This window comes from Pagrus major, chromosome 14, assembly GCF_040436345.1.
Source record: "Pagrus major chromosome 14, Pma_NU_1.0".
Classification (NCBI taxonomy): Eukaryota; Metazoa; Chordata; class Actinopteri; order Spariformes; family Sparidae; genus Pagrus; species Pagrus major.
In genome coordinates, this window is record NC_133228.1 from 3,881,010 (window position 1) to 3,907,127 (window position 26,118).

The 26,118-nt window shown below is 39.3% G+C and overlaps 2 protein-coding genes across 2 annotated transcripts; one reads left to right on the top strand and one right to left on the bottom strand.

Annotated features, from left to right (window-relative positions):
* Nucleotides 1-354: 354 nt before the first annotated feature.
* kiss2 (kisspeptin 2) lies at nt 355-3,167 on the bottom strand. Its single transcript, XM_073480955.1, has 2 exons — nt 2,982-3,167; nt 355-647 (listed from the first exon to the last, which is right to left on the bottom strand). The coding sequence occupies exons 1-2, from the start codon at nt 3,091-3,093 to the stop codon at nt 385-387; spliced, it is 375 nt and encodes a 124-aa protein (XP_073337056.1). The 5' UTR covers nt 3,094-3,167; the 3' UTR covers nt 355-384.
* Nucleotides 3,168-4,748: 1,581 nt separating this feature from the next.
* On the top strand, nt 4,749-24,498 carry gys2 (glycogen synthase 2). Its single transcript, XM_073480938.1, has 16 exons — nt 4,749-5,013; nt 8,294-8,475; nt 9,967-10,158; nt 10,236-10,421; nt 13,595-13,739; nt 13,997-14,114; nt 14,304-14,424; nt 14,612-14,718; nt 16,074-16,133; nt 16,254-16,332; nt 18,092-18,205; nt 20,068-20,194; nt 22,056-22,151; nt 22,364-22,527; nt 22,985-23,065; nt 23,763-24,498. The coding sequence occupies exons 1-16, from the start codon at nt 4,890-4,892 to the stop codon at nt 23,979-23,981; spliced, it is 2,115 nt and encodes a 704-aa protein (XP_073337039.1). The 5' UTR covers nt 4,749-4,889; the 3' UTR covers nt 23,982-24,498.
* Nucleotides 24,499-26,118: the final 1,620 nt, after the last annotated feature.

Sequence of the window (26,118 nt, forward strand, 5' to 3'; positions counted from 1 at the left end):
GACATAAACATAAATGCCGTCAGACACACCACAAAGTGTATACAGAGGTTACATTATGTGAGTCACTTTATATTTTATTTGTATTTTTTGTTTTATTTAAAAAAAAACATTTTTATTTGAAATAATATTCAGTCAGTCCGTTGATGGATTTCTGTATGTTGTCTGCAGCGCCATCTTATGGTTGCAGAAAATGACACTCAAGCTTTTTTTAATGTTACCATAGAGAACCTTTATTGTGAAAAGAAGGATGCCTTTCCCTTAATCATAAAAGTCTACTGGACTGTTAATTGGATTTCTTTGATGAAGAGAAAATGATGTAAACTGTTAAAGATTTAAAATCATTTCACAGTGAAGGTTGGTACAAAAGTTTTATTCACAGAAGCATCAGTGCTCATCCAGTTCTCTTGAGAAGAGAGACAGGGGGGAAAACTTATTTGTCCTGGCTGTTTTAACTGCTCTCCTGTAAATGTAGCCATTGTAGCGTTTCCCAAAGCGGAGGCCGAATGGGTTGAAGTTGAATTTACTCCTGCGGTCGTTGCACAGGAGCTGCCGCTGGTCTTCATTCTCTCTCAGGGAGAAACAGGGGTTGGAATCCTCCGCCAAAAACTCTCCTGTGCTGCTCCTCCTGAGAGCCGAGAGGACTGATCCTGAGGAGAACAGCAGCACACAGAGGCAAACATCAGGCCACAGCTGGCAGAGCATCACATCCATCCAGCAAGCAGAGGGTTAACTTCACCATCAGCAGCCTAGAGCCTGAACAGAGTTAACTCTGCAAACATGGGTGATGATTCAAAGTAACCATGATTGTTGGTTGTTGCTATAAAGATGGTGCATTCATAAATCCCATTATTTCAGTTCATTCAGAGTCACAGAGCATTCGGAGCCTTTGTATGGAGGATATTTTCTGTCATAATTAAAACGATCATTTGAAAATGTAAAGTGATTAACTAAAAAAAAATCAAATTTAAAATGGAAAAGCTTAAACTGTAAAGATTAAAGTGTAAATCTTAAACTGTAAAGATTAAAATGTAGAGTTTAAACTGTAAAGATTAAAGTGTAAAGTTTAAACTGTAAAGATTAAACTAAAGATTAAACTAAAGATTAAAGTGTACAGATTAAACTGTAAAGATTAAAGTGTACAGATTAAAGTGTAAAGATTAAAGTGTAAATCTTAAACTGTAAAGATTAAAATGTAGAGTTTAAACTGTAAAGATTAAAATGTAGAGTTTAAACTGTAAAGATTAAAGTGTAAAGTTTAAACTGTAAAGATTAAAATGTAAAGTTTAAAGTGTAAAGATTAAAGTGTAAAGATTAAACTAAAGATTAAAGTGTACAGATTAAACTGTAAAGATTAAAGTGTACAGATTAAAGTGTAAATCTTAAACTGTAAAGATTAAAATGTAGAGTTTAAACTGTAAAGATTAAAATGTAGAGTTTAAACTGTAAAGATTAAAGTGTAAAGTTTAAAGTGTAAAGATTAAAGTGTAAAGATTAAACTAAAGATTAAAGTGTACAGATTAAACTGTAAAGATTAAAGTGTACAGATTAAAGTGTAAATCTTAAACTGTAAAGATTACAGTGTAAAGATTAAAGTTTAAACTGTAAAGATTACAGTGTAAAGATGAAACTGTAAAGATTAAAGTGTAACGTTTAAACTGTAAAGATGAAACTGTAAAGATGACACGTTAAGATTAAAGTGTACAGATTAAAGTGTAAAGATTAAAGTGTACAGATGAAACTGTAAAGATTAAAGTGTAAAGATTAAAGTGTAGGGATGACACTGTTAAGATTAAAGTGTACAGATTAAAGTGTAAAGCTTAAAGTGTACAGATTAAACAGTACAGATTAAAGCGATCAGGGTAGTGAACATAAGACAGGGACACGGTCGACTCAAAATGAGGAACAGAGAAGCGTAAATGGAAATACTGAACAGCTTAAATAGAAAAAACTCAGTTCATTTTGTTTTATATTTTATGACTTTCATTAATAAAAAACAAGAAATAATCAGTACATCTCAGCAATTGATGTCATTTTAAGGTGACAGAGTTTAAGGTTTACTTAGGTGAGAGATGTTTGTAGAGGCTACAGCTGTCAGGGTCACGAGTCAGATCAATAAGAGCAGTCAAACATTCAGATTTCATTTTCACAGAAACAACAGCTGTGCAATGGATGAAAAATAGTGAAAAAGAGAAAAAAAGTGATTATCTTTATTATTATCAGAATAAAAATCCAACAGCAGCCTTCTCCCAGTCATTTCACAAGTGCTCCTGGTTTGGAAATATAAATATTAACATAATTACAGGTTTACAGCCCAGGTTGATGGTTGAAGTTATGCTTTGAAAAATGTCTAGAAATATAATCAAATGATGAGAATTTAGAGTGTTTATATATATTTATTGGCAACACTTTATAATAACCATCATTAATAAATGTTAACTGTAGGGTTCATAACATTTAGTTAATAGTTGTTTCAAAGTAAACAAGCAATGAACATTTATTTAGGAAATGTGATAGTTATATAAAGTGCATTATTATTATTGTTATTATTATTATTATTACTATTATAAAACATAAATCAGACAGTTGTGTTTGGAAATAAATTACAACAGTAGTCAAACACTTTCATTTAAGACAATATGTCAGTTGTGATAAAGGCTTTTGTCAGAGTGTCTGAGGTGGAGGCCTGAGTAGAACTTCTGTGGGCATTTCTCTCAAACCCTGGCTAAGTGTTATCATTGTTTATCATTTGAAGTTAATTCTATGTTTTGTATGTCCAATGTAATCCTCAAAGTAGATATAGCTGTCAAATAAATGGTGTGAAGTAAAAAGTAGGCCTATATAATATTTAATGCAGGCCGAGAAAATAACTTAAAAGAGAAGAACAAGTAACTCAAAATTGCATTCAAGTACTAATTGTAGACTGCACATAGCAACCGTCCACTTGTCCGTCGTTTTTAGAAGTAATGTTCTAAGTTTCCCACCTGTCACATGTGTCCTCTGTGCAGAGTCCGATCCTGGCAGAGCTGCTCCCACACTCCCTCCATCCTGACCAACAATCAGCCCGCACACCACGACCAGAGCCACGAGTCTCATGTTTGGACACAAGATACAAATCCTCCAAACACTGAAGATACAAGTGTGAGTGTTCACCTACTCAGCAGGAACTAACGCCTTTACTCATATCAGACCTGTTTTATATTTCCACCAGGTGACCTTGTGCTCCTGCAGCTCACAGCCAATCACAGCCGCCTGCGTCTCTGCGCTGCAAATTGCGGAGCTGTCCTCTGCTGGAGGTTCTGAAATGCATCATTCATCAGCTCTTCTGGGAAATGTTGACAGCTCAGTTTGCTGCTGGGATCATTCATCTGCTTCTAGATAATATGTTAGCGCATGCATGCTGAGAAATGGTTCAGAGATAAACACTGTCACAAACAATACGTGATAGAAACAGAGCTAAAATGTAATGTGCAGTCTGACACGGCTGCAGTGATGCAGTGACAGAAGAGTGGGCTGAGTGCTACGCTTCATGTGTACATTGGTGTCATTTACCATTTACAGTGGGGACGTGACCCAGGACCTGGTATACAGACATAACAAGACAGTGACTGACAGAAGTCTGCAGTGCTGCTGGCTGAAGGACTTTCTAACGTCTCCTTCCAGTTTCCTCTTGAACTTTATAGAAGTTTCTATGAGGCTTCAGTTTGGTTGCTGTTAATGAGGCTACTGTCCTTCTCTATGGCTGATGTGGTTGTAATACGTATAGATTACTATTACTTTTTTCCCGTTGTAATGACCTTCTCTGACCTCATACAGAGCACCCACATCACATTTCAATGTCTTATTAAAACAAGTGATGCCAAATGAGAATGTATACCAGTGTATTCTGCTTTACTGAGCAGCTGCAGCATCATTTAATCAAGTCACTGATTTTATATTCTGTGAACCACTTCCTGTACACAGCATCTGGCTCTATTAGGCCCTGTGAGGTCATAAATCCTGCTGTACTGTTGTGGGAAATCTCTTCATTCACCAAGACTCAATTTTAACCTCAAGACAGAAACAATAAGACAGTCTTTCTTCTTCTGTCAGACAGTTCAATTATAACCTCAGCTGACATAAGCCTACCAGTCTTTATTTTTACTTGAGTAAAAGAACTTTACACTTGCTAATGTTATGCTAAAAAACAGATGACAGCATGGTTGCATGCCTTCAGTGTCATCACCACTAAGCACCAGACTATACATACTTTACTATAAACTGATAAATCTTCAAGTTTGAAGGTTTGAGTTAGAATAGTTTGCAACTGAAGTCTGTCTGTAACGTTTAACGTCTCCAACTACCTCTGTACACTCAATCAGCCTCTTTACAGCTACCGCCTTTGTTATGACAGTATAGTCACGTTTCATCTTAATGCCTTCACTCTGTCCACATGAATCTTTCCATACATTTGTAAAGACATCCAACCCATTAAGTATCATAGATAGATAAAGACCTGCTGCCATTCACTGACGTTTCACAATCACATTCAGGTCATCACACACAACACACACACACAGACACACACAACACACGGAACCTTCACCCTAATGTGTGTGTGTGTCTGTTTGAGTGTGTGTGTGTGTGTGTGTGTGTGTGTTTGTCTGTGTGTGTGTGTCTGTTTGTCTGTGTGTGTGTGTGTGTGTGTGTGGAAGGTAAACATCCCTCCTGCTCAGTGGAGGTGAGGTCAGCCTCAGTAGCCTCGGTCAGTCTCTTTCATGTTGTCCTGTTGGGTCGCAGAGTTCTATCCGAGCTGAGCCCAGGACCTCCTCCTGCAGGCCTGTTTGAGTTCACTTCAGATTGTTACAGTTCTAGATTCAAGCTGGTGTCTGTCGGACCTCTAGACGTTCAAGATGCCGTTGTCACGTTCTCTGTCCATGACGTCTCTGAGCGGGCTGCTGCCGGCCTGGGAGGAGGACGAGCTGCCTGTGGAGGACCTGCTGCTCTTTGAGGTGGCCTGGGAGGTCACCAACAAAGGTGAGGCCATCAGTATCTAACCTGATCCTAATTATGCTTTCATCTGCGAGTGAAATGAGATGTGTGAACTGATGTATCGATGCAGTAAGAAGACCATCCAAATGTTTGCTAAATCATACAATGAAATATGACATTTTTACTTTGAAGCACAGAGTATTTGAATATAATCGTCATTTTGAATTGAAGTTGAAACTGAAGTCAAAATGTGAATTTGACAGGAAACTAATGAGACCGAGGCAGCCGAGCTCCACTCATTTGGCATGATTTCTTTCTTTCATGATAATAACTGTAAAATAATTCCATTTAGAGCATTTTATTAAAAGTAATAAATGAAATAAAATCCACTAACACTCATAAGTTATGACCTTAAACGTCTGTCGGGTTGGCAGTACTGGTGTTATTTTGATTAAAACTTTGCCTCTTTGCCCTTAAAGAGCAAATATTGAGATCCAGTGAGTGCAGAGACAGAGACAGCTCCGTCTGAAGAGCTAAACATTAAACTGCAGATAAGTGATCAAAGTGGAACAGCTATTAGTTTTCAGTCTCCTGATGTGTCAGTAGTGGAATCAAAAGCACCAACATGAAAAATGTATTTTTGAACAAACTGGATAAATCAATTCCTGACAGGACAGGAGACGTCATTGTGTCACCTTTTAACCTGGTAATGATTGAGTCTACAGGGAAGTTCTACCCTCGCCCGACTTGACTCTTGGCTCAGAGCCACACATGATGATGAGGTCATGATCTCAACTTTGAGTTTTACAACCAGTTACGATGTGTAACATTCAGTTCAGGCAGATACCAGCTGACAGCAACTTTTATATTCAAAGTCAGTTTTAGTTTTAGCTCCGAGTAGTCTGTCTGTGTGTCTGTGTTGTCAAAAGTACCCAAAACTCTGATCACATATATCATATATAAAATCACATATTAATACATTACCTCATGGCGATCCATCCCGTGGTCTCTGTCACTCATTGCTGCTGGCAAAGACCTTTACAACAGGTCGTACTGCTTTTGTACAAAGGGGCGCTAGAATGAACAAAAACGTAAAGTTCCTCGTAGTCACTTTAAGTAAGTGACGGTTTCTATCTTTACATTGTGTCAACTCAAGGCACAGGTAACAAGTTGTATTGTTACAACAGATCAATGTACGCTTCATGCCATTCTGATTTGGACTTGACAGCAGCACTGTGAAATCTGTATGTCCAATACTTTATATCTGTGCAGTCTTTTCAGAAACCAGAACAAGTGAATAGAACATGGTACATGGTCATGTTCGGTGTGGGAGCATGGCCACTGTTTATTTCACACAAAGCCACCCGAGGAAGAGACCTTGTTAGTTTGACTGATCCTATTTGGAAAACGTAGTTTAAACTACTTTGTAAAACAAAGAATGTTAATATGAAGTTAAAACCTGTAATGTTACTAAGTACATTTACTCAAGTATTGTACATTTTGGACACACTTGGTATTGTAGGTTGAGTCAGCTGCCATCCCAAAACTAAGGACTGGGAGGTAAACTGCAATAGTGCGAAACGATCAGTTACTATGAATGAGCCTGAGAAGGTGATTAAAGCACAATGTATCCAGCATTATCCAACATTATATTTAAACAGAGTTTCTGGCTGAAAGAATGAATAAGCAGATACAACTTGAATATAATATAAATGGTTGAAACTGTGGGAAGAGATAAGTGATGCAGAATATCCAGGCTGGAGGCTGAGTACTAACTAGGAGCTAAACTGCAGCCCTGACTTGAATTTGTTTGTAGAAGCAACTGAAGGAGCATGAAGAGATGTAACAGTGGGAAAGAGTCAGCTTCTTGGAATTGCAGTGAAAACAAATCTCATGTATCAATATGAAATATGAATAAGTAGATCCTAACTGAAAAGAGTCCTTGATAACGTTGTGATATCTGATCTCTGCAGGTGTGTTTGTGCACATGCAAAGTAAAAACAAAGATTTTTTCATTCAGCATGAAGAGTAGATTACATGTACTCCACTACTCTCCAACACTGCTCATGCTCAAACAGTTGACATCAGCTCTTATATAACCCCTGCTCTCTGATGCACTTCATACGTCATTATGAGCTCACTGACTGTTGATAGTCTTCTGACTAATATTTGTTTTTTGTTGCCAAGTTAGTCACAGAAAACATTTCCACGTGTGTGTTGGTCGGCTACAAAACAGAAGATTGTGCCTGTTTGTGTCAGTATGATCCTCAGGTGCACTGTGAGCCCAGCGCAAGACTTAGATTCAGTAAAACAACACTGAAGCACAGAATCAAGACAGATCCAATCTACAACACCTCCAGCAGCCTTCTCATGTCCAGAATTGAGCATTTGTTTCAGTGAGTTGGTGGTTTGATGGAAGAAGCTATTCAATTTGAGATTCAGGGGCAACAAGTGAATCATGAAAAAGTTTGCATCATCGCTGTACATTCACAAATTCAATGAAAAAAAGGTGAAAATGTTCTTTTCTTCACTTTGAGGGGTTTTCAGGCCTTACTGACACGTTTAAAACAAGGACAACACTAAAAGAGAGGATGGATTTCAAGAGATCAGTTTCTTTTTTCATTTTCATTTTTGTCCATCTGTATAAAATGATCCTCCGTATACACCTCTTTCAATGAGATTTAAGACTTTTTTAAGCTCCAGAACAGATAAATGAAGAGTCAAAAGTCAAGGCCCTGAAAGCTCCAACCCAACCCAATAAATATTAGCAAAGTATGTTGAAACTTTGTATTTCTTTGGGTATATTTTTGTGAAAGCGCTGCGCTTTTGTCACTACAAACACAACTGGAGAATCGAACCAGCGACCTTCAGATAACAACCTTCAGATAATGAGACGCTGGCTCTACCTCTGAGCACAGCCGCCCAGTTTCACACATCACAGTCTCAAACTGCAGTCACTGGCTCGTCAGTCTTCTCAGCTGTAACTCGACCACCATCCACTCTACCTCCCAAAATGAAAATCCATTCACATACATGCAATGTGAATGTGATAATTACTGTCTGAGTCTCTTAGTAGCTTCACATATGGAGGTGTTGCACATTTTATTTCAAAATAATCAGGGCATTAAAAAAGTATGACGGGTCATACACATGTGGAATAAAGGTTTCGTTACAAAATGTGTCCTATATGAGCTCTTATTAAAGAATAGTAACACAGCTCAGTTTAATCTGTGAGCTCTTTGCTTTAGCAGAAAATATAGATGTACAACAGCCTCATCAGCAGTAAATAAGCATGATCCTCATCTAATTGTGTGTGAACCTGCAGTTGGAGGAATCTACACAGTGATTCAGACCAAAGCCAAGATAACAGTGGATGAATGGGGGGAGAACTACTTTTTGATGGGGCCTTACTTCGAACACAACTTCAAGACCCAGGTGGAGGGCTGTGAGCCACCAAACCCAGCCATCAGGAAGGCCATGGACGCTCTCATCCACAACGGCTGCCAGGTGAGACAGTGAGAGAGACAGAGTGTGTGTTTGTGTGTGTTGTCATGTCTCATGTCTGGCACAGTTCAGGAAGCTGGGCCCACTCACTTCATTTTAATATGATTTGAGAGTCGGTGGCTCAAACTCTGCCTCCTCAAGTGACATAAACTATTTCAAAATCTGCTTTGCTGGTAGTCGGGCTGCACAATTATTCAAAATATAATAAAAATTACAATAAAGCCAAGTGTAATATCTCTGTGTAATGTATATATTTGTTAACAAAAAAGCATCATAATGAAATACTGTAGTGCAGCAGAGATGTCCAACAGATGTCCCACAAATCCAAAGTAATTGTGGAGGACGGGCCTCAACTGTGAACATGGAGCATGATGACAATTACAATTATGTACATGTATCATTCATACATATGTATATTGTTTCATTGCATATACAGTATGCAGTATCAAGGTCAGTTGCTAACTAAGACTTTCATTCTTCTATCCTGACACTGTCACTGTGGACTTTAGTGAGACCGAGGCAGCTGAGCTCCAGGCATCAATCTTTACCACTAGATGGCGCTCATACACCAGAGACCTGATGATCATAACAACAGCACTGAAAATCTGGTTTATTGAAGGAATTCTCCTCAAGTATTGTTCTTAGAGCGAGGGTTGGTCCTGCAGCTGTCAGTGGTAACTCATACTGTATGTAAGGCTCAGCTGCAGGGAAATATGTGTACACTTTTAGAAAATACATTTAAAATGATTCATTTGATGCTTCATATTACTGCAACCACAATAATGCTTTACTGGGTTTAAAACTCGCACATAAGTTATACAGCACTGAAAATGTTGAAGAAACAAATACTGTATGTGATATTATTCTTTTCCTTCGGCAGAAATTAAATGTAGAACTTTTACCAAAGACTATATGGAAGTATTTTTTCTTCTACTTAACCACGAGGAACATAACTCAACTGGTTATGACACAGTTTCAATCTAATAATACTGCCTCTATATGAACTACATCAGCAAACACCATCAGAACCAAGACTGGCTGTTTCTGTATAGTCAGTGATAGAGTGTAACTGAGTACATTTACTCAAGTACTGTACTGTACTTTCCGTTACTTTATTCTTCCACTCAACTACAGTTTGGAGGCACATTTGCACTTTCTACTTTGTAGACTGTGTGCTGCATTTCTGTTTATCAAAGACCGTTGTCATATAAAACACTGAATCATTTTGCTGTCACAATTAATCATCAGAATAACTAGATGACACAATTTAAATTAGGCTAAACTAAAACATTTCAAACAGCAAAATTTAAAATGAGTAATTATCTGAGGTGAAATCTAATTTTATATATATTTATATTTATATATCTACATAATTTTATTCTCATATCACAAATCTAAAATGCATGTTTTCACACACTGGGAGTAGATTTTGAACATGGAGTCTTAAAATCATAAAGCTTTCTGTGGTTTCTTTTGCTGATGTCGATGCTGCAGGTTTATTTTGGCCGCTGGCTGATCGAGGGCAGCCCCTACGTCATCCTGTTTGACATCGGCTCAGCAGCCTGGAACCTGGACCGCTGGAAGGGGGACCTGTGGGAGGCCTGCAACATCGGCCTGCCCTACCACGACAGGGAGGCCAACGACTCGCTCATCCTGGGCAGCCTCATCGCCTGGTTCTTCAAAGAGGTCAGCTGCTGTTCAGCCTGCTGCTCAGCACACTGCTCATCAGTGAAGCCTCTTAATTTCAATGTCACTTTTTGCAGTTAACAGACAACCTGGGAGACAAGCCCAATGTCATTGGACATTTCCATGAGTGGCAGGCAGGTGCAGGGCTTATTCTCTCTCGCTCCCGCAAGATTCCCATGGCAACGGTTTTTACTACACACGCCACCCTGCTGGGACGATACCTCTGTGCAGGGAATACTGACTTTTACAACAACCTGGACAAGGTGAGGGGTCAGGAGGGTTGGCCAACACATGCTTATAATGCTGAAAACTAGACTGTAACAAATGGACGCAAGCAGGCGACTGCCACAGGCTTACTGTAGGTGGCAGTGCAGATCCTGCTTTGTTTTCTCATCAGGAGAAAAGGTGTTTTGTGGAGGGACTTTGAAACAAATCTTCTTTTAAGAGTTTTATCATGCTAGTTAACATTGTGCTTACATGGTGTATATCCCTAAATGATTCCTATGTAGTTACATTACAATAAAACTAACTGACAAACATGGTCAGCAGATGAATACTGGTTCATTTGTGGACAGATGAAGCTGTCACTTGTGATTTAAGGTGACAGGATACACACTACAGAGAGATAAAAGGCATTTTCAAGTCTGCTGTTTATGTCTTCATATTTGGAGCTGCTTGCTTATTTGGCACAAAAGCTGGCATAAGTGTAGTATACACTGTCTTTAAGCCATAAGAAACAATAATATTCAAGACTGCACACAACAAAAACATTAAATGGAGTCGAAATAGCAACTAAGATCCAAACCTCTTGAGTAGAACAATGACTGATAGAGTCATTTGCAGTAATGGATGGATTACAGCCAGTGAGTCCAGGAGCAGATATCAGTGGGCTCGTTTGGAGGGTCTTTGTGTGATGTGAACGCTGGACTGTTGAAGTCAAAACTACGGACGTCGTGATTGACTTGTTGATGAGATTTTGGGGGAGCTTTGATGAGCCACTATTGTTAAAGATATAGATATAAAGATTTATTCATCACATGCAATTGTACAAGTACAGCAGCAGTGAAGTGAAATTGCAACCACTCTGTGTGGTTTTAAGTAAAGTTTCTACTACATTCATGGTGCTGCACTCAGCAATGCACCACCCTGATGTGATAGAACTGTCACTTCTTTCATTGCCCAATAACAATTATTCAGCTACAACTTAAGCATTCAGAGACATTCTACAAGTTTTGCAAAGGTTCTAGTCCAAGAGGTTAGAAAATATTCTCACATGTAACTCTTCAGTCTAGAAAACAACATATCAGATCCCCATATGACTCAACCTCTTTGTATAAACAGAAGCAAAACCTGTTTCTTCAAAGTGCCAATGTGAATTACCACAGTGGTCCAGGTGAAAACATTGCTCACTTTTTCATAAAAGCATAAAACAGTTGCACAGTTTCGGGGTCCTGAACATTTTCAGAGATGGAGCCATTGTGAAAATGCCTCGTTGCAGCCATCAACATAGGGGTAAACATCAATGAAGCATTTATGTGATGGCTCCATTTCTGAGAATGTTCAGGGACCCAAACTTTACAACTGTACCAAGTTTCATGCTTTTATGGAAAACTGAAAGGTTCACCTCAAATTTGGTGCATATCACCTGGACTACAAGTGATTACAGTGACGGAATATAGCTAAATACATTTTCTCAAGTACTGTACTTAAGTACAATTAGGTACTGCTTGAGTATTTCCATTTTCTGTCACTTTATACTTCCAGCCCACTACATTTTAATGATAGTGATAGTAAAATTTTACTTTTTACTCCACTACATGTATTTCATAAATTTAGTTACCAGTTACTTTGCAGATTACATGTGCATCAGAGTCAGAGTCAGAATAAGGGCCAAAGTAGCACATTTTTAGATTAACTCATTTTCATTGGCAGTCAGATAAAAAACAAAAAAACCCTACTGATTCTGACTAAATGTTATATATGTGCTAAAATATACGTCAACCCATAGCATACAGTTTATGCATTTACATGCATGTAAATATACAAATAAAGTACTTATATTGAAACTGATATTTAAGTACAGTTAATGTCAGACACTTTATGGAGTATACAGTATATATAATACTATATAATATAAATATATTTTAGCACAATATCTTTACTTTGTCTCCGTTTGGCTCGTGGGTATTTTGAGTGATCATCACAAATGGCTCCTGAAGTGCTGTGGGATTATCCACATACAGTTTCTCTGCTTCTCTACAACAAGAACCACGACTATAGCATGATGCATTTTATTAGACACACTCTCACACACATCTCATTTCACACCCACACATTTCAGTTCCATCAGATTCAATTGCCCATTCAAAGGTTCAATCCAAAAATCGCAGCCTTTTACAGCCACTTAGAGCATCATTAGTGATGTTGAGTTGTGTGTGAAGGGGTCAGTGTGATATTCTTAATTGGCTCTTTGCTGCTCAGGTCCTAAAGGTCAGCATGGAGCTAAAGGCCACTGACTGGCTGACTGCATCACTGACAGACAAGATGTTTGTTACCATCAGCCAATCCAGAGGAACTTCATCTGTTCTATTGATGGAATCATATTAATATGCATTTTCAGCTTTGTTGACTGTTTGTTGTGTTAGCCTTTGTGCCAGCTGTGTGCCAAACTCGCCATGTGGGACAATAAAGACTGAACTGCAGCGGGCACCAACACACTCAGTGCAGACAGACTTTGGATTTTATATGTTAATTATATGTATTAACCAAACAGTTTCATATGCACAGGATCAGAAACCTATTTAAACTACTGTAAAACTGTGAGAAGCTGTAAGACATGAGTATTTTGATATTGTTTGGATAATGGTTCTCTGGTTTCTGGTGCTTGCAGGATTTTCGGCCTCTAGCTCCGACTATCACAGGGTTTTAATGAAATGAATTCAGTTATTGTTAAGTTGGTAATTTAGCAGTCAGGCTAATGAAATTCCTAACTAAGAATATTAAAAGAATACATGTGTGAGTGTGTTCATCAAGTGTAATCAGAAGGAAGGAGTTCAGCGTGCCTCAACCGATTCACATGGAGCTGGAAGCCTGTCCGTGTCTCAGTGCAGGACACTTTTGTGATTGAACTATATCACTAATGTTACAACATATCTAAGAAATACGAGTATTAAGTAAAATGAGAATTAGAGAATGAATTTTAGATCAATTAATGAATTAATTCTAAAGTAAAATGCCAACATTTAATTCCAGCAGCTGGGCTGGTTTAATGCCATCCTATCCTGCCTCCTCTTGCAGTTACATTTAATTTTCTTGAATATATTTCATGAACTAATTCTACATTTAGCCAAAAGGCTAAAAATGAGAATATTTAAAATAATTGCCTCCTATAGTGTAATGACCTTCCCTATGTGTATGTGTTTGTGTATATGTGTAGTTCAATATTGACAAAGAGGCGGGCGAGAGGCAAATCTATCATCGTTACTGCCTGGAGAGAGCAGCGGTCCACTGCGCTCACGTCTTCGCCACAGTCTCCCAGATCACTGCTGTTGAAGCCAACCACATGCTTCACAGGAAGGCAGGTGGGGAAGCTTTTCACTGCTGTACCTTGTTGCTGTGAAGAGTTTATGTGTTGTGTTTTAAGAATAGTGATGTCATTCAGTTGGCCTATTCAGTAGCATAGATCTAGCAGCTACCAGATTAACATGATAGTAAGTATCACTAAAGGATGAAGCCAGAGATCTTTGCTCACCACCTGGCACTAGCCCCACTATAGGGACTAACCATCCAATGAGCTAACTGTCCATTAACACTCCTAATACTTATGTTGATGATCCAGATGTGGTGACCCCGAACGGTCTGAATGTGAAGAAGTTCTCGGCCATGCATGAGTTTCAGAACCTGCACTCCACCAGCAAGGCCCGCATCCAGGAGTTTGTCAGAGGACACTTCTATGGGTGGGTGGAGTTTGTGATTATAGTTCTGATCCATGTCATGTAGAGGTAACCCAGTGTTTTTGTTTTTGGCACTTTTCTCATTACTGGAGAGCCTTTCATGTATTGAAACAATCTACTTCAGAATCCCAAGCATTCTTGACTGAGAGATGTTTCCTCTAAACCTGATGCTAATCCTTGTCTTTCTGGTAGTCACCTAGACTTCAACCTGGAGAAGACCCTCTTCTTCTTCATCGCTGGACGCTATGAGTTTTCCAACAAGGGAGCTGATATTTTCCTTGAGTCACTGTCCAGACTCAACTACCTACTACGGGTGAGGTCCTCCCGTCCTCTACGTTCACACTGCTGTGTGAAATGTGTGAAAGTTGTCAACAGTACACCTTCAAATTAATTATAATCTGTAACTCAAGTTAATATTCAACAACATGCGCTTCTGTACCAATCACTCAGTAATCCTGTTCAGTTTTGTTTTTCTATTTCCTCCCTCACTGTATCCACAGGTCCACAGAAATGATGTGACAGTGGTAGTTTTCTTCATCATGCCAGCTCAAACCAACAACTTCAATGTGGAGTCACTGAAGGGGCAGGCGGTACGCAAACAGCTCTGGTATGCCCTGATGTGGTTTACACAACAGTCCAACACCAATATAAACAGATGCTGTGCATGCACGTTTTACATTATACCTATACTTTATGTATATAAAGCACTTGACTGGCACTGTAGCCCAGATCAACTTACAAATCATGCACATGATATGATAGCAAAGCTCTCCAGTCCACATTGGTTTAGCCATGTCCACGATCTTTCCCCAACCTTAAAGGTAGAATATGTAAGAATTCTGCATTAAAACGTCAAAACAACTAGACCTTTGTCATATAATCAGATGATTTGTGATGTATCCCAATGTTTCCAACAATGTTCAAACCCAGACAAATCCACACATTTACTCAAGGTAAGTGCATTTCAGAGAGTGAGAAAAGTAGTCAACAAACGAGACTAAACATAAGGTGAATAAAACTTTAAAATATCACCTCGTCTGTGAATGATCAGAATGGTGGGTGTTTAATGGTTTGTTCGCCACCAGTGAAGCACATTTGACCCCTGGATTGTTTGTGTGTATGCGCCCCCAACAGCCAGATTACTTTACTGTACATTACAGTATGCATGTGTGTCCGAGTGTTTGAATTCAGGTGAACCTCTCACTGAGCTCAGCACTCAGCAGAGACTCTGGTTCTCTCTCTTCTTTTCCCCTCTCCTCATTATGCTTATGAAGTAAAGTACATTTCCCCTCCAGCTCCAGTCAGCAGTCAATATTACAGAACAGAAACACCCGACAATAGAGGTCATCTCCGCAGATCACTGCTGCAGTCAGGTTGATAAACAGGAGTGAAGATAAATCACCTTTTTAATCCCAAAAGTTAAAAAGTAATCTCTGAGCTCTCCTCTGTCAGTAAACTGCTCTAAATCAGAGTAGAATCTGATGTTACTCCAGGTGTGTATTCCTCCAGATGGTCTGGCTCTGCACTGACTCTCTCCTCCAGAGCTGTCTGACTATCAGCAGCTGAGCAGTGTAACCCCAACCCTAACCCCTAACCCTATATACTGTGTATACTTTTTTATAATGTGCAAATACACAAGAATTTGTTGTGCCTAAAACTGTAGTGGCCTAAAGTTTATCCATACCAGTGGCAGATCAGAAAATGGTAAACAAATAATACATAAAAATCACTTCTGGTTTGGGGATCCTACCGCCGACTTTCCAGTCCCAAACCAGTTTGTTGAAAACAGGATCTCAGCTTACAGCACGACCTCTCAAACTCTAGGTCACTGAGTTCATCCTCAAGGAAAGTTAAAATGGCTGCCTCAGTTATCCATTTTCATGTCATTGTGGTGAATTGTTCAGCACATGAGTTTGGGTAAAAGGTGCATTTCTAAAGATGGTTTCCATTTGACTTTCACAGGGATACAGCTCACACTGTGAAGGAGAAGTTTGGCAAGAAGCTGTATGATGCTCTGTTAAAGTAAGTGTATGTACAGTGTTACACTTTGCTGTGTACATTAGCACTGGTTCTCTGTGATGAATGGAGACATGCATGTTTTATGTTTTATGTTGTGTGTTTTATTGTTTCCTCTGTCCTCAGAGGGCAGATTCCTGACATGAACTCCATTCTGGACCGAGACGACTTCACCATAATGAAGAGAGCAATCTACGCCACTCAGGTACTGAAGCCTTTCCCTCACACTTCTGTTTACAGTAAACAGGTACTGGCATCATTTCCAGTTATCTGTTGTTTTCTTCCATCTGGTGTTTTTATTGTTTTTTGTTTTTAACATGCAACACAACAAAAGATATGTGAACTGGACAGGACATTCAAGATTGAGGGGAAAAGTTGAGGAACAAAGGTCACTGTAGAAATGAAGCATTAATAAATTAAAGGTTTCCAGTGGCTTTATGGTTTGGAACTGCTCCATCATTAAACTAGCTGTGTAAAAACAGCCAACAGAGAGAAATAAGCCAATGCTGTAAAAGATAAATCTCATATCCACAGATCTATTTTTATGAATGGATAAGGCATTTCCCCAGGAGTGATCAATGTGAGCGATGGCCTGGGCTGGAGAGGAATTATAAAAGGATGTGAGGGGGTTCCCCCTCAACGAAAAGCATGAATGAACGTCAGAGTTGTGACCTGAGTGTGGATTAATTACCTTCCTCTTCTCAAGAGCACGGGTCAATAGACCGGCTGTATCGAGCTGATGTATGTTACAGCTCAGTGTTACACGTGCTTATAAAAAGGTCTTTCTCAATTAAATGAATTTATGCCAATGTCAATATTTCAGTGGAGGGAAATGGAGTGAGATTGTTATCGACTGCGGAGTGTGTGGAGAGTGATGGAACAGAGACTCGTCCCGACTGTTGATTGGTTGAAGTGTACTTGTGTGTATTTTTCACTTTTGTCACATGAAGCCCCTATTTTCCATCCACCCCCACACAGCCTGATTTATTTCACAGAGTTCTCTTACTGTCCTCCTTAAAGAAGGAACACATTTCAAGACTTTTAATATCTTTAACAACTGATATGTCTGTCAGTTCACTAAATTGCCTTTTCAATTAATTTTGGGTTAACAGCATTGAAAAATTTAAATTCTAAGTAAAAAAAACACGACTGAATCGGTACATTGCGAGTCACTGCCAAACAGATGAATAGCTCACATTTTGAAAGTTTGTGCACTGACCAGGAGGCTCACAGGGTTCTGATAGCAAAATAATTAACTAACTGACTAACTAAGTAAATAACAGAAAAGTATGGGAGCTGTAAATCAAGCATTCCTGGTTTTGTTTTGTGTTGTGATGTGGTGCGAGACAGTAACCACATATCATCAGCCCCAGGTTGAGATAATGCCTGCACTGATCAATACCTCTTAACACAGTCCGAAAGGTTACGAGTGACGGACCACTGAATCAAACATTCATTATGTCATTTCTTCTCACTCCACTGCTTTAGGTGTGTGTGTTTGTATCTGTTAGACATATAGTGTGACATATAGTGTGTGAGTGCAGCCATGTAAACCCTTACATTTACAGAGGCTCAGCTGTCACTCCACAGACACACATACACACTCAGGAGAAACCAGGCTGTATTAATACAAACATTGATTCTCTGTCCAGTGGTGTTCACACTAGACGCAACATGTTTCAGTCTTTCATCCTGTTAGAATGATATATTGCCATATTGATTTAATGATTGCCATTGTTATCCCTGAAGAGAAACTGAATTGCTGCAAAGCAATATTAAAGTAAATATCAGTTAAAAATGGTCATAACCAATATCTTAAAACAAGCTACCAGGATATCATCCCGTCAGACTGACATTAGGATGATGTACATCTAATCTAGCTATTGGTTTGGAAACGAGGCAATTGAAATTTCCTGCCAGACCCAGCTGACCTGTCTCTTCTTTGAAACAACAATTGTACGCAGAGACACAGCCTCCCTCCAGTGACCACTCACAACATGCTGGACGACTCCAAAGATCCCATCCTGTCCAACGTCAGGCGTGTCGGACTCTTCAACTCCAGGAACGACCGTGTCAAGGTACACAACATTTCCTGTCTGTGCCCTTTATGTGCTTATTATCACTGTGGTCTTCTGGGATCAGTTTGTGGGTATTGGTTATTTATGAGTTGCCTGGTGATGATGACAATGTTTGACAATATTCTGGTCAGATTGGAAGGACTTCATGTGAATGAGTGATGAGCACTTTGAAGGGGCCCAGTGGTGGCCCTTGAAGAAAATCTTTGGACCCAACTGGCTAACCGCTAGCATGGCTAACACATGAGCAGGGAATCAAATCCGCAGCTACAACATTTAACTATCATAAACTATCGTATCATTATGAGTAATAATGTTTTTCTGTTGTTAGGCCTGTTGGTACAGTAGATTTACCAAAGTACCAAACACATCATGTATCTGTGTAATAAAACAGTTGTTTTATTTTTAAATGTTTTACTGTAAGATTACTTATTTACTTATTATTACTTATTACTTATTTAAAGAACAATCCACCCAAGAATGAATTTCAGTCAAATTCTATTCAGCACCATGTGAATGGACATACAGCAAAACAGCATTGCAGCTTTCTCCTCAAGTAGAAAGGGACCTAACAAAACAAACTAAAAAACCTTGTCTGGCGTAGTTGAAGTCTCTGGAAGCTCCAAGATCCCAAATTGATTTGAAACAACGTTATTTACATCCTTTTTTAAAGCCAAAATCTTCACTGTAGTGGCTAAGCTAAAAGCAGTAATGCACCCTGTCTGAAGTGGGTGCATACAACCCAATCACCAGAATAAATGTTAGCTCAGATCTTTTCTGCAAAACCACAAATAAGTACATTTCTTTAGGTTCACTTTTCTATTTCTCTCTTGTCATAACACAGTGCTTATGGTTTGGGATTTAGGCATCTAAAAAAAGCACTTGGTTAGGGTTAGGAAAACATCATGGTTTGGCTTAAAATACCTGTTTTTGTCACCACAAACACAGCTGGAAATTATTCCAAGGTCTAAAAATATATATATATATATATTCACAGAAATGTTAACTACTAACATTTTATCCTCATCTTTTTAAAATCAATTTAGGATCTCTGGGTTTCCAGAGAACTGGTTGTCATCGAACTGTATGGAGCCATTCTGTGTTTTTTTTGTTTTTTTATCTTTTAATAATTTATTTGTCATTTATTGTCTGTTCTGCTGTGAAGATCCATAACTGTTTTGTTGATGGGTTATAGATGTGTTAACCAGTCAGAAGGTGCCAATGCAACAGTTACATTTTATTTAGAGAATCCTCTCGGGAGCATGGATGTGTTCTGTAAATTTCATGGCAATCGGCCCATTACATTTTTAGATAGAGTTGAAACTTCAAAAAGAAAGAAAAGTTATGGTAGAAAGGTCAGAATGTCACAGCAGTGGGTAGTGTTCATACTCTGCTGACTACAAATATCTTAAACAATTGTTATGAAATCCAGCAGTAAGTTGAATATGTTCTTTACAAAGTTGACAAAATACGTCTCAAAATGAAAGCTGCTGGAATATAAAGTAAAAAGTTTTGTCTTTGGAGCATGGGTGTGCTTGGTAAATTTCAGGGCAAAATGCCTTTTTATATAATTTATAATTGAATGTATACAAGAGGCACAAGACTCTGATGGAATGACAGCAGGTGAAAGGTAAAGGGATCACCAAAACATTTCATCCTCTCGATGGATGGAACCCTGGATACTGATATATGAATTATCATAAAATATTAATTGTGTCACATACAGCTGCCAATGACAATTATAATATGTACATTAATACATGGTAAACAATTCCAGGTATTGACTAATAAATATTATTTAATTCCACAGCCTCATGTGTCTACTCAGTGTCTTTCTGAAAATGTCTCCCTGTCTGTCCTCTAAGATTATCTTCCACCCTGAGTTCCTGTCCTCCACCAGTCCTCTGCTGCCAATGGACTATGAGGACTTTGTCCGTGGCTGTAACCTTGGAGTGTTCCCCTCCTACTATGAACCCTGGGGATACACACCTGGTAACCTTTAACCATTACATTGTAACTTAAAATATGTAAGGGTGCATGCATGTACACACACAAATGCTTCATGTTCCTGAAATACAGATGAACTGCAGTTGTAACACAAATTCACAGCAGCCAGGAGGCAGTGATGGATTAGTTCTTAAACATTCTGTTCATCCAGTGCAATAACGCATCGTATGCAAGCTGACATGGGCTTGTACTGTACATTCTGTATACCCCTTACAGCCTTAGCAAGCTAGCAACCTGTGTACAATGAACTAGACTTCACCATGTTGTATACTGCAACAAGACAGCCTGTGTAAGCTGATGAAGTCTGCCAGTTCAGGCATATGGTGCAAGTTGTACTACATTACTAATGTATGACCAGCACCCTTTATAATAAGGCAATCTATCTGAGATGACATTAACTTCAACAGGGCATACTGAGGCAAACATTGATGGTAAAAAATAGTGGACAGAGCCACAGACAGAGTGGTATTGGCTATCGTCATTCTGGCAGTATCTGACTCCACTTAACTCCTGGCTAATCAAAAATGGGCAAAGAGGCGGAGCAGGGGTGGAGCAAGATGAGCCTAGTTAGTTGAACAAGCTCAGCTAGCTGGAAGCTACCAAGCTAGCTAAGGGTAACAAGCTATCTGCATTCACACGTAAAGAGAAGCGAATGTCACCTCACAATATTCACGTGAGTTTGATCGGAGGGATACCTAACTGTACATTAACAGTCGGGATGAGGGTGGACCATGAGATGGACAATCAGTTTGGTGCAGCGTCTGCAGCACTGTAGGCGCTGCACTGGACCGTTGTGGTGAAAAGGGACATGAACCATAAGATGAGGCTCTCGATTTACCAGTCCATCTACAGTCCAACCTTCACCTATGGTCACAAGGGTAGTGACCAAAAGCACGAGATCGCAGATTCAAGCGGCCAAAATAAGTTTCCTCTGTAGGGTGGCTGGCCCCAGTCTGGGCACCTCCCCTTGGAGGTTTTCCGGGCATGACCAACTGGGAGACCAGGGAGACCCAGAGCTTGCTGGAGGGATTCTATATCTCATCTGGCCTGGGAATGCCTTGGGATCCCCCAAGAGGAGCTGGAAAGCAGGGTGATGTAGTTAAAATCCCCAGAGATTGCTTGGAAGACATTTGGGTGCAGGGTCTGAAGCCTCACAGTCACAGACTTGATGACATCAGCAGCCCACGACACACTGTCTGTCTTTTTTAACAAGAAGGAAAGACGAAGCTGAAGGGGTCGGGGTGTTGGGGGAAACTACAGTTCACAATATGCTATCCGCTGCTGGCCACTGCTGCGCTATACAAACCAACCGCAAGGATAAAACACATTAAAAAAACTGTACAGTTGTCGTGGATGGGTAAATTAGCTATAGAGACAAAAAACGTTTTTGTACTAGGCTGTAAATATGTTTATTTCTGCTGTTAAGTTGGGCATTTTAACATGGGCTCTTACAGGGACTGACTAGTTTTTGGAGCCTCGAGTGGCCATTTGAGGAACTGCAGTTTTTGGTACTTCCACACTGCCTTCTTTCCCTGCCCTGAAGGTTGCCACTTGAAGACAACATATGTATACTGACTGAGACTTCATTATTCTTTATAAGCAAATCATTTGTTGTTGTAACACAGCTTATGTCAGCTTCTGCCAGTACTACTAACAACGGAGCTTCTGTCTCTACAGATCAGCACACTAAACATGTATAAATGCAAACAGATCTTATCGGCCTTAGTGGACCAAAGAGCTGAGGACTTTCAAAATGGCTCCTAGATGGTGTATTTTGTCACCTGATACCAGTGCACATGACAACAAACTTATTGTAGCTTTTCTGAGCTGTGTTGTACTTCCTCAGGTGAATGTACTGTGATGGGCATTCCCAGTGTGACCACCAACCTGTCAGGATTCGGCTGCTTCATGGAGGAGCATGTCTCAGACCCTGCTGCCTATGGTGCACACACACACACACACACACACACACACACACACACACACACACACACACACACACACACACACGCCATATTGTCATATAATCAGTGCAGTTGCTACCTCATGTAAAACATCCATGAGTCTCATCATTTTCAGGAATTACGAATTATGAATATCCACATGTTGACATTGATCATCAGGGACTGTTTGTGCCCATCCTGTCTCTAATAGGTATTTACATCGTGGACCGGCGGTTTTGTTCGGCTGAGGAGTCCTGTAACCAGCTGACCCAGTTCATGTTCAGTTTCTGCCAGCAGTCTCGGCGCCAGCGCATCATCCAGCGTAACCGAACTGAGAGGCTGTCTGACCTGCTGGACTGGAGATACCTGGGACGGGTCTGTTTCTGCTGCACCAGAGCCAAATAGCTGTTTGATAGGAGAAGGAATACAACATGATCTCTATCATGCAGATTACTGTATTCATGTCAGCACACAGTTCACATGAAAGAAAATCAATATATTAATCAATAAATCTGTTTGCATGCATGAATAAGGAAGGACATTTGCATTTAAAACTGTAGCTGAGATGCACATTAGGTTTGAAATTGAGCTATAGTCAAGATAACTTAGTGTAAATTGAGTGTAAGACAATTTCCAGAGTAAGTTAAGTTAACTTACTGGGTGTAAATTTGGGTCTTCTTTAGTATATTCTCTCCTGCCTCTAATCTAACTCTTCTGTATGTTATGTTGTAGTTTGTAATATAATCCTGAAAACCTCAAAACAAGGGAGAAAAATGTGTAAGAAGTTCAGTAAAATTGTTTTTGATGTACACCTCTGACTTGTGATTTGCAGTTTTACATACACGCCCGCCATCTTGCACTCAGCAGAGCTTTCCCAGACAAGTTCAAGATGGACCCCATGGCTCCTCCGAAGGTGAGGAATACTGAATGAGTGATTTACTACACTGAAAAGAACTTCCCATCGCTATCATGTACTGACAGACACACAGTGGATACTGTTGGATTTAACCCATCTGTAAGGCTTTAATTGACAGCCTAACATTTGGATGAATGACAAGACATCATTGTGGAGTGTGCTGATGTGGATTCATGTAGTGTTACATAGAATAAGACTCTCCCTTTCTCCTGCTCTTTCATCTTTGATTCTGAACCATGACTGACAATCTTCAGGTTTATTTGAGTAACAATTAGATTAAATATTAGTTTATAATTAAAATGCTAGAATGTAAAGAAAGAAAGAAAGAAAGAAAGAAAGAAAGGACAATCAAGAGAGAGGAAGAAAACAATGGAACAAGGGAAATAATAGGGGAAAGAAGGAAAGAGGGAAATGGAAGGAAAGGAAGGAAGATGGGGAAAAAGTAAGGTAGGAGAGGGTAAAGGGAAGGGAGGAGCGGAGGAAAGATGGAAAAACGGGAAGAATGGGGCAATGAGTGAAGGAATAAAGTGAGAAACAAAAAAAGGAAAGGAAGGAAAAAAGGAAATAGAACAAAGACAAGAAGAGGAGGCTGGTTGGAGAGGGCTGGTGTTCATAGAACTGAAACTGAAAATCTTGATAGTGGTATACTTTAGCAGCCTAATTTGTAATAACTTGAAGTCCTTTGTCTCCACAGACAGAGGGTTTCCAATATCCCAGGCCCTACTCGGTGCCCCCCTCTCCCTCTGCCTCCCTCCACTCCACCCCTCACCACAGTGATGTGGAGGACAGTGATGACGAGCCTTATGATGAAGATGAGGAGGCTGAGAGGGATCGGTTGAACATCAAGGCTCCCTTTGTGCTGGGCGCTGTGCCAGAGGGCAAGAAGAAGCAACCAGGAGAGTCAGGAAACTGAAATTTACCATGTGTACTTGCAGAATATACACAGGTTTACAATCCCAGTTACCCATGCTTTGATGTGTGGAGAGTAATCACCATCATATTCCAAGAAATACACTTGAGAAGGAGATCATATTCTTGCTGCGATAAAATCACCCATTTCCACTGCTGTTACTTACTCTACTTTCACTTACGTTGCAGAAGATAACCCTAAATGAAAGAAAGTTTGCAAAATTGGGATTTTAAAAAAAAAAAAAGTCCTGAAAATGATATCCTAGCTCTGATGCAGATGCATTACAAAACCCGGTCTCCTGTTGTGACACTCTAATGGTGGTGTTCCCCATGGCTCCATTCTTGGCCCACTGATATGTTCAATACATGCTTCCTTGGTTAACAGTGTGATGTTATCTTCTATTGCTATGCAGATGACAGACAGTTCTATGTTCTGATGTAATCAGAATTAGTTAGCACCCTAACTAATTTTGTTTGCCTTAATGACAGTGAAATAAAAAAATGAATTTTACAAGTTCTAATCCTGGCTGCCTGTGTCACTGTCACCCCAACTTTGCATTCCCCCAGTACATAAAGGTACTGTTGAGCTTTTGTTTGAAAAGTAAATGAATGTTATGTCCATATGAGAAATGGTTTCTATTGATCATTTTGCTAGATGAATTGATGTGACACGTTACAACCACACTGTGTGTTATCACTCAGTGTAGTACATTATTAACATATGGCTACTTTTAGATGAAATGCTTGTATCTCTGGCAGCATTTAACTGGACCATTGAAAACTTCTATAATATTAGAGATATTAGATATTACAGCTGAGCATATGATTTCAAAAACATGTTCATTATTGTGCAGCTGTAACAGCTAACAATATTCTGGTTTCAGGCTTTCCACCAGATTTTGGAACCTGGCTTCAGGGATTTGCTCCCATTCAGACACAAGAGTATTACTACATTAGCATTACTCTAATACTTTGTAAAATTTTAGGCAGTGTAATTGACAACAACTGGAAATCCTTAGTCTCCTCAGACATGATCCTCGGTCCTCGCTGCTTTCATCTCCCAAACCTCCCTCCACTCTGGCCCACAGCACGGGGCTGTTAAGGACCATGATGAGGATGAAGAAGCAACCAGGACAGTCAGGAACACTTTCCATGAATGTACACCAGTGCTTGTGCTGGGTGTGTACAGAATGGTCACCATCTGATCGGTAGTAATAATGAGGAAGATCAAGAATCATTTGTTGATAATAACTTTCATAATAACATTATTTATATAGCACCTTCAGTGTTTTGACAGACAAAGCAAAAGCAGGAAACTCAAGAAGACAATATAACACTCCACAGTCAAGCCAAAAACAAGGAAGCCCAGACTGAGAAGAAGTTAAGACAAGAAGGCAAAACACAAAGTGGCAATAAGATTAAAAACATAAGAAATACATATAAGAATAAAAGCATTAAAGGAGAGGAATTAGAAACAGATAAATAGATTAAGAACAGTAAAAAGAATAAAAGGACATCAAGACTAAAAGGAATTAATAAAAACAAGTGCACAAGGTACACAAAAATGTGAGTAGTTGAGCGAAGACTGAGAACTGAGGAGTAATAAATGAATCAGGCTGTATGTCAGGCTGTATATATACAGTATATATATATATATATATATATATATATATATATATGTGTGTGTGTGTGTGTGTGTGTGTGTTAATGATAACATTAATGTAGCTGAATAAATATGTTGTTTATTTATTTCTATATGGTGAACATTCTCAAAACCATAAAGTCACAATTTCTGGGTTATCACCAACCTTAAGTCATCATAGTTACAGGTTTCCTGCTGTAGCAGGGGGCATTTTAATTAATGACACACAAAAAACACAGGAACAATGTCGCTGTAAACTCAGACAGCTTTTATACAGATGAGTGTTGTGATGCTCTCTTTTTCTTGGATGAGCTAGAATGTTTAAAAGTCATCTGATCTGTCTTAAACTACATGGAAATCTAACATAGATCATTGCTAACGTGTTCCTGAGTTTTTTCAATTGGTTTTGGTCGGCAAATACAGTTACTGTTACTTTGCTTAAATCTGTCGAGATGATACCTTATTTGCATATTTAATGACTCGCTGTAGTCACAGGTGA

What these genes read in the sequence shown, in the direction of transcription:
- kiss2 (XM_073480955.1), bottom strand. Translation starts at nt 3,093, where the DNA reads ATGAGACTCGTGGCTCTGGTCGTGGTGTGCGGGCTGATTGTTGGTCAG. An exon ending in ACAGAGGACACATGTGACAG is followed by an intron (nt 648 to 2,981) that starts GTGGGAAACTTA and finishes TGTTCTCCTCAG; the next exon opens with GATCAGTCCTCTCGGCTCTC.
- gys2 (XM_073480938.1), top strand. Translation starts at nt 4,890, where the DNA reads ATGCCGTTGTCACGTTCTCTGTCCATGACGTCTCTGAGCGGGCTGCTG. An exon ending in GAGCAATCTACGCCACTCAG is followed by an intron (nt 16,333 to 18,091) that starts GTACTGAAGCCT and finishes AATTGTACGCAG; the next exon opens with AGACACAGCCTCCCTCCAGT. An exon ending in CCAGGAACGACCGTGTCAAG is followed by an intron (nt 18,206 to 20,067) that starts GTACACAACATT and finishes CTGTCCTCTAAG; the next exon opens with ATTATCTTCCACCCTGAGTT.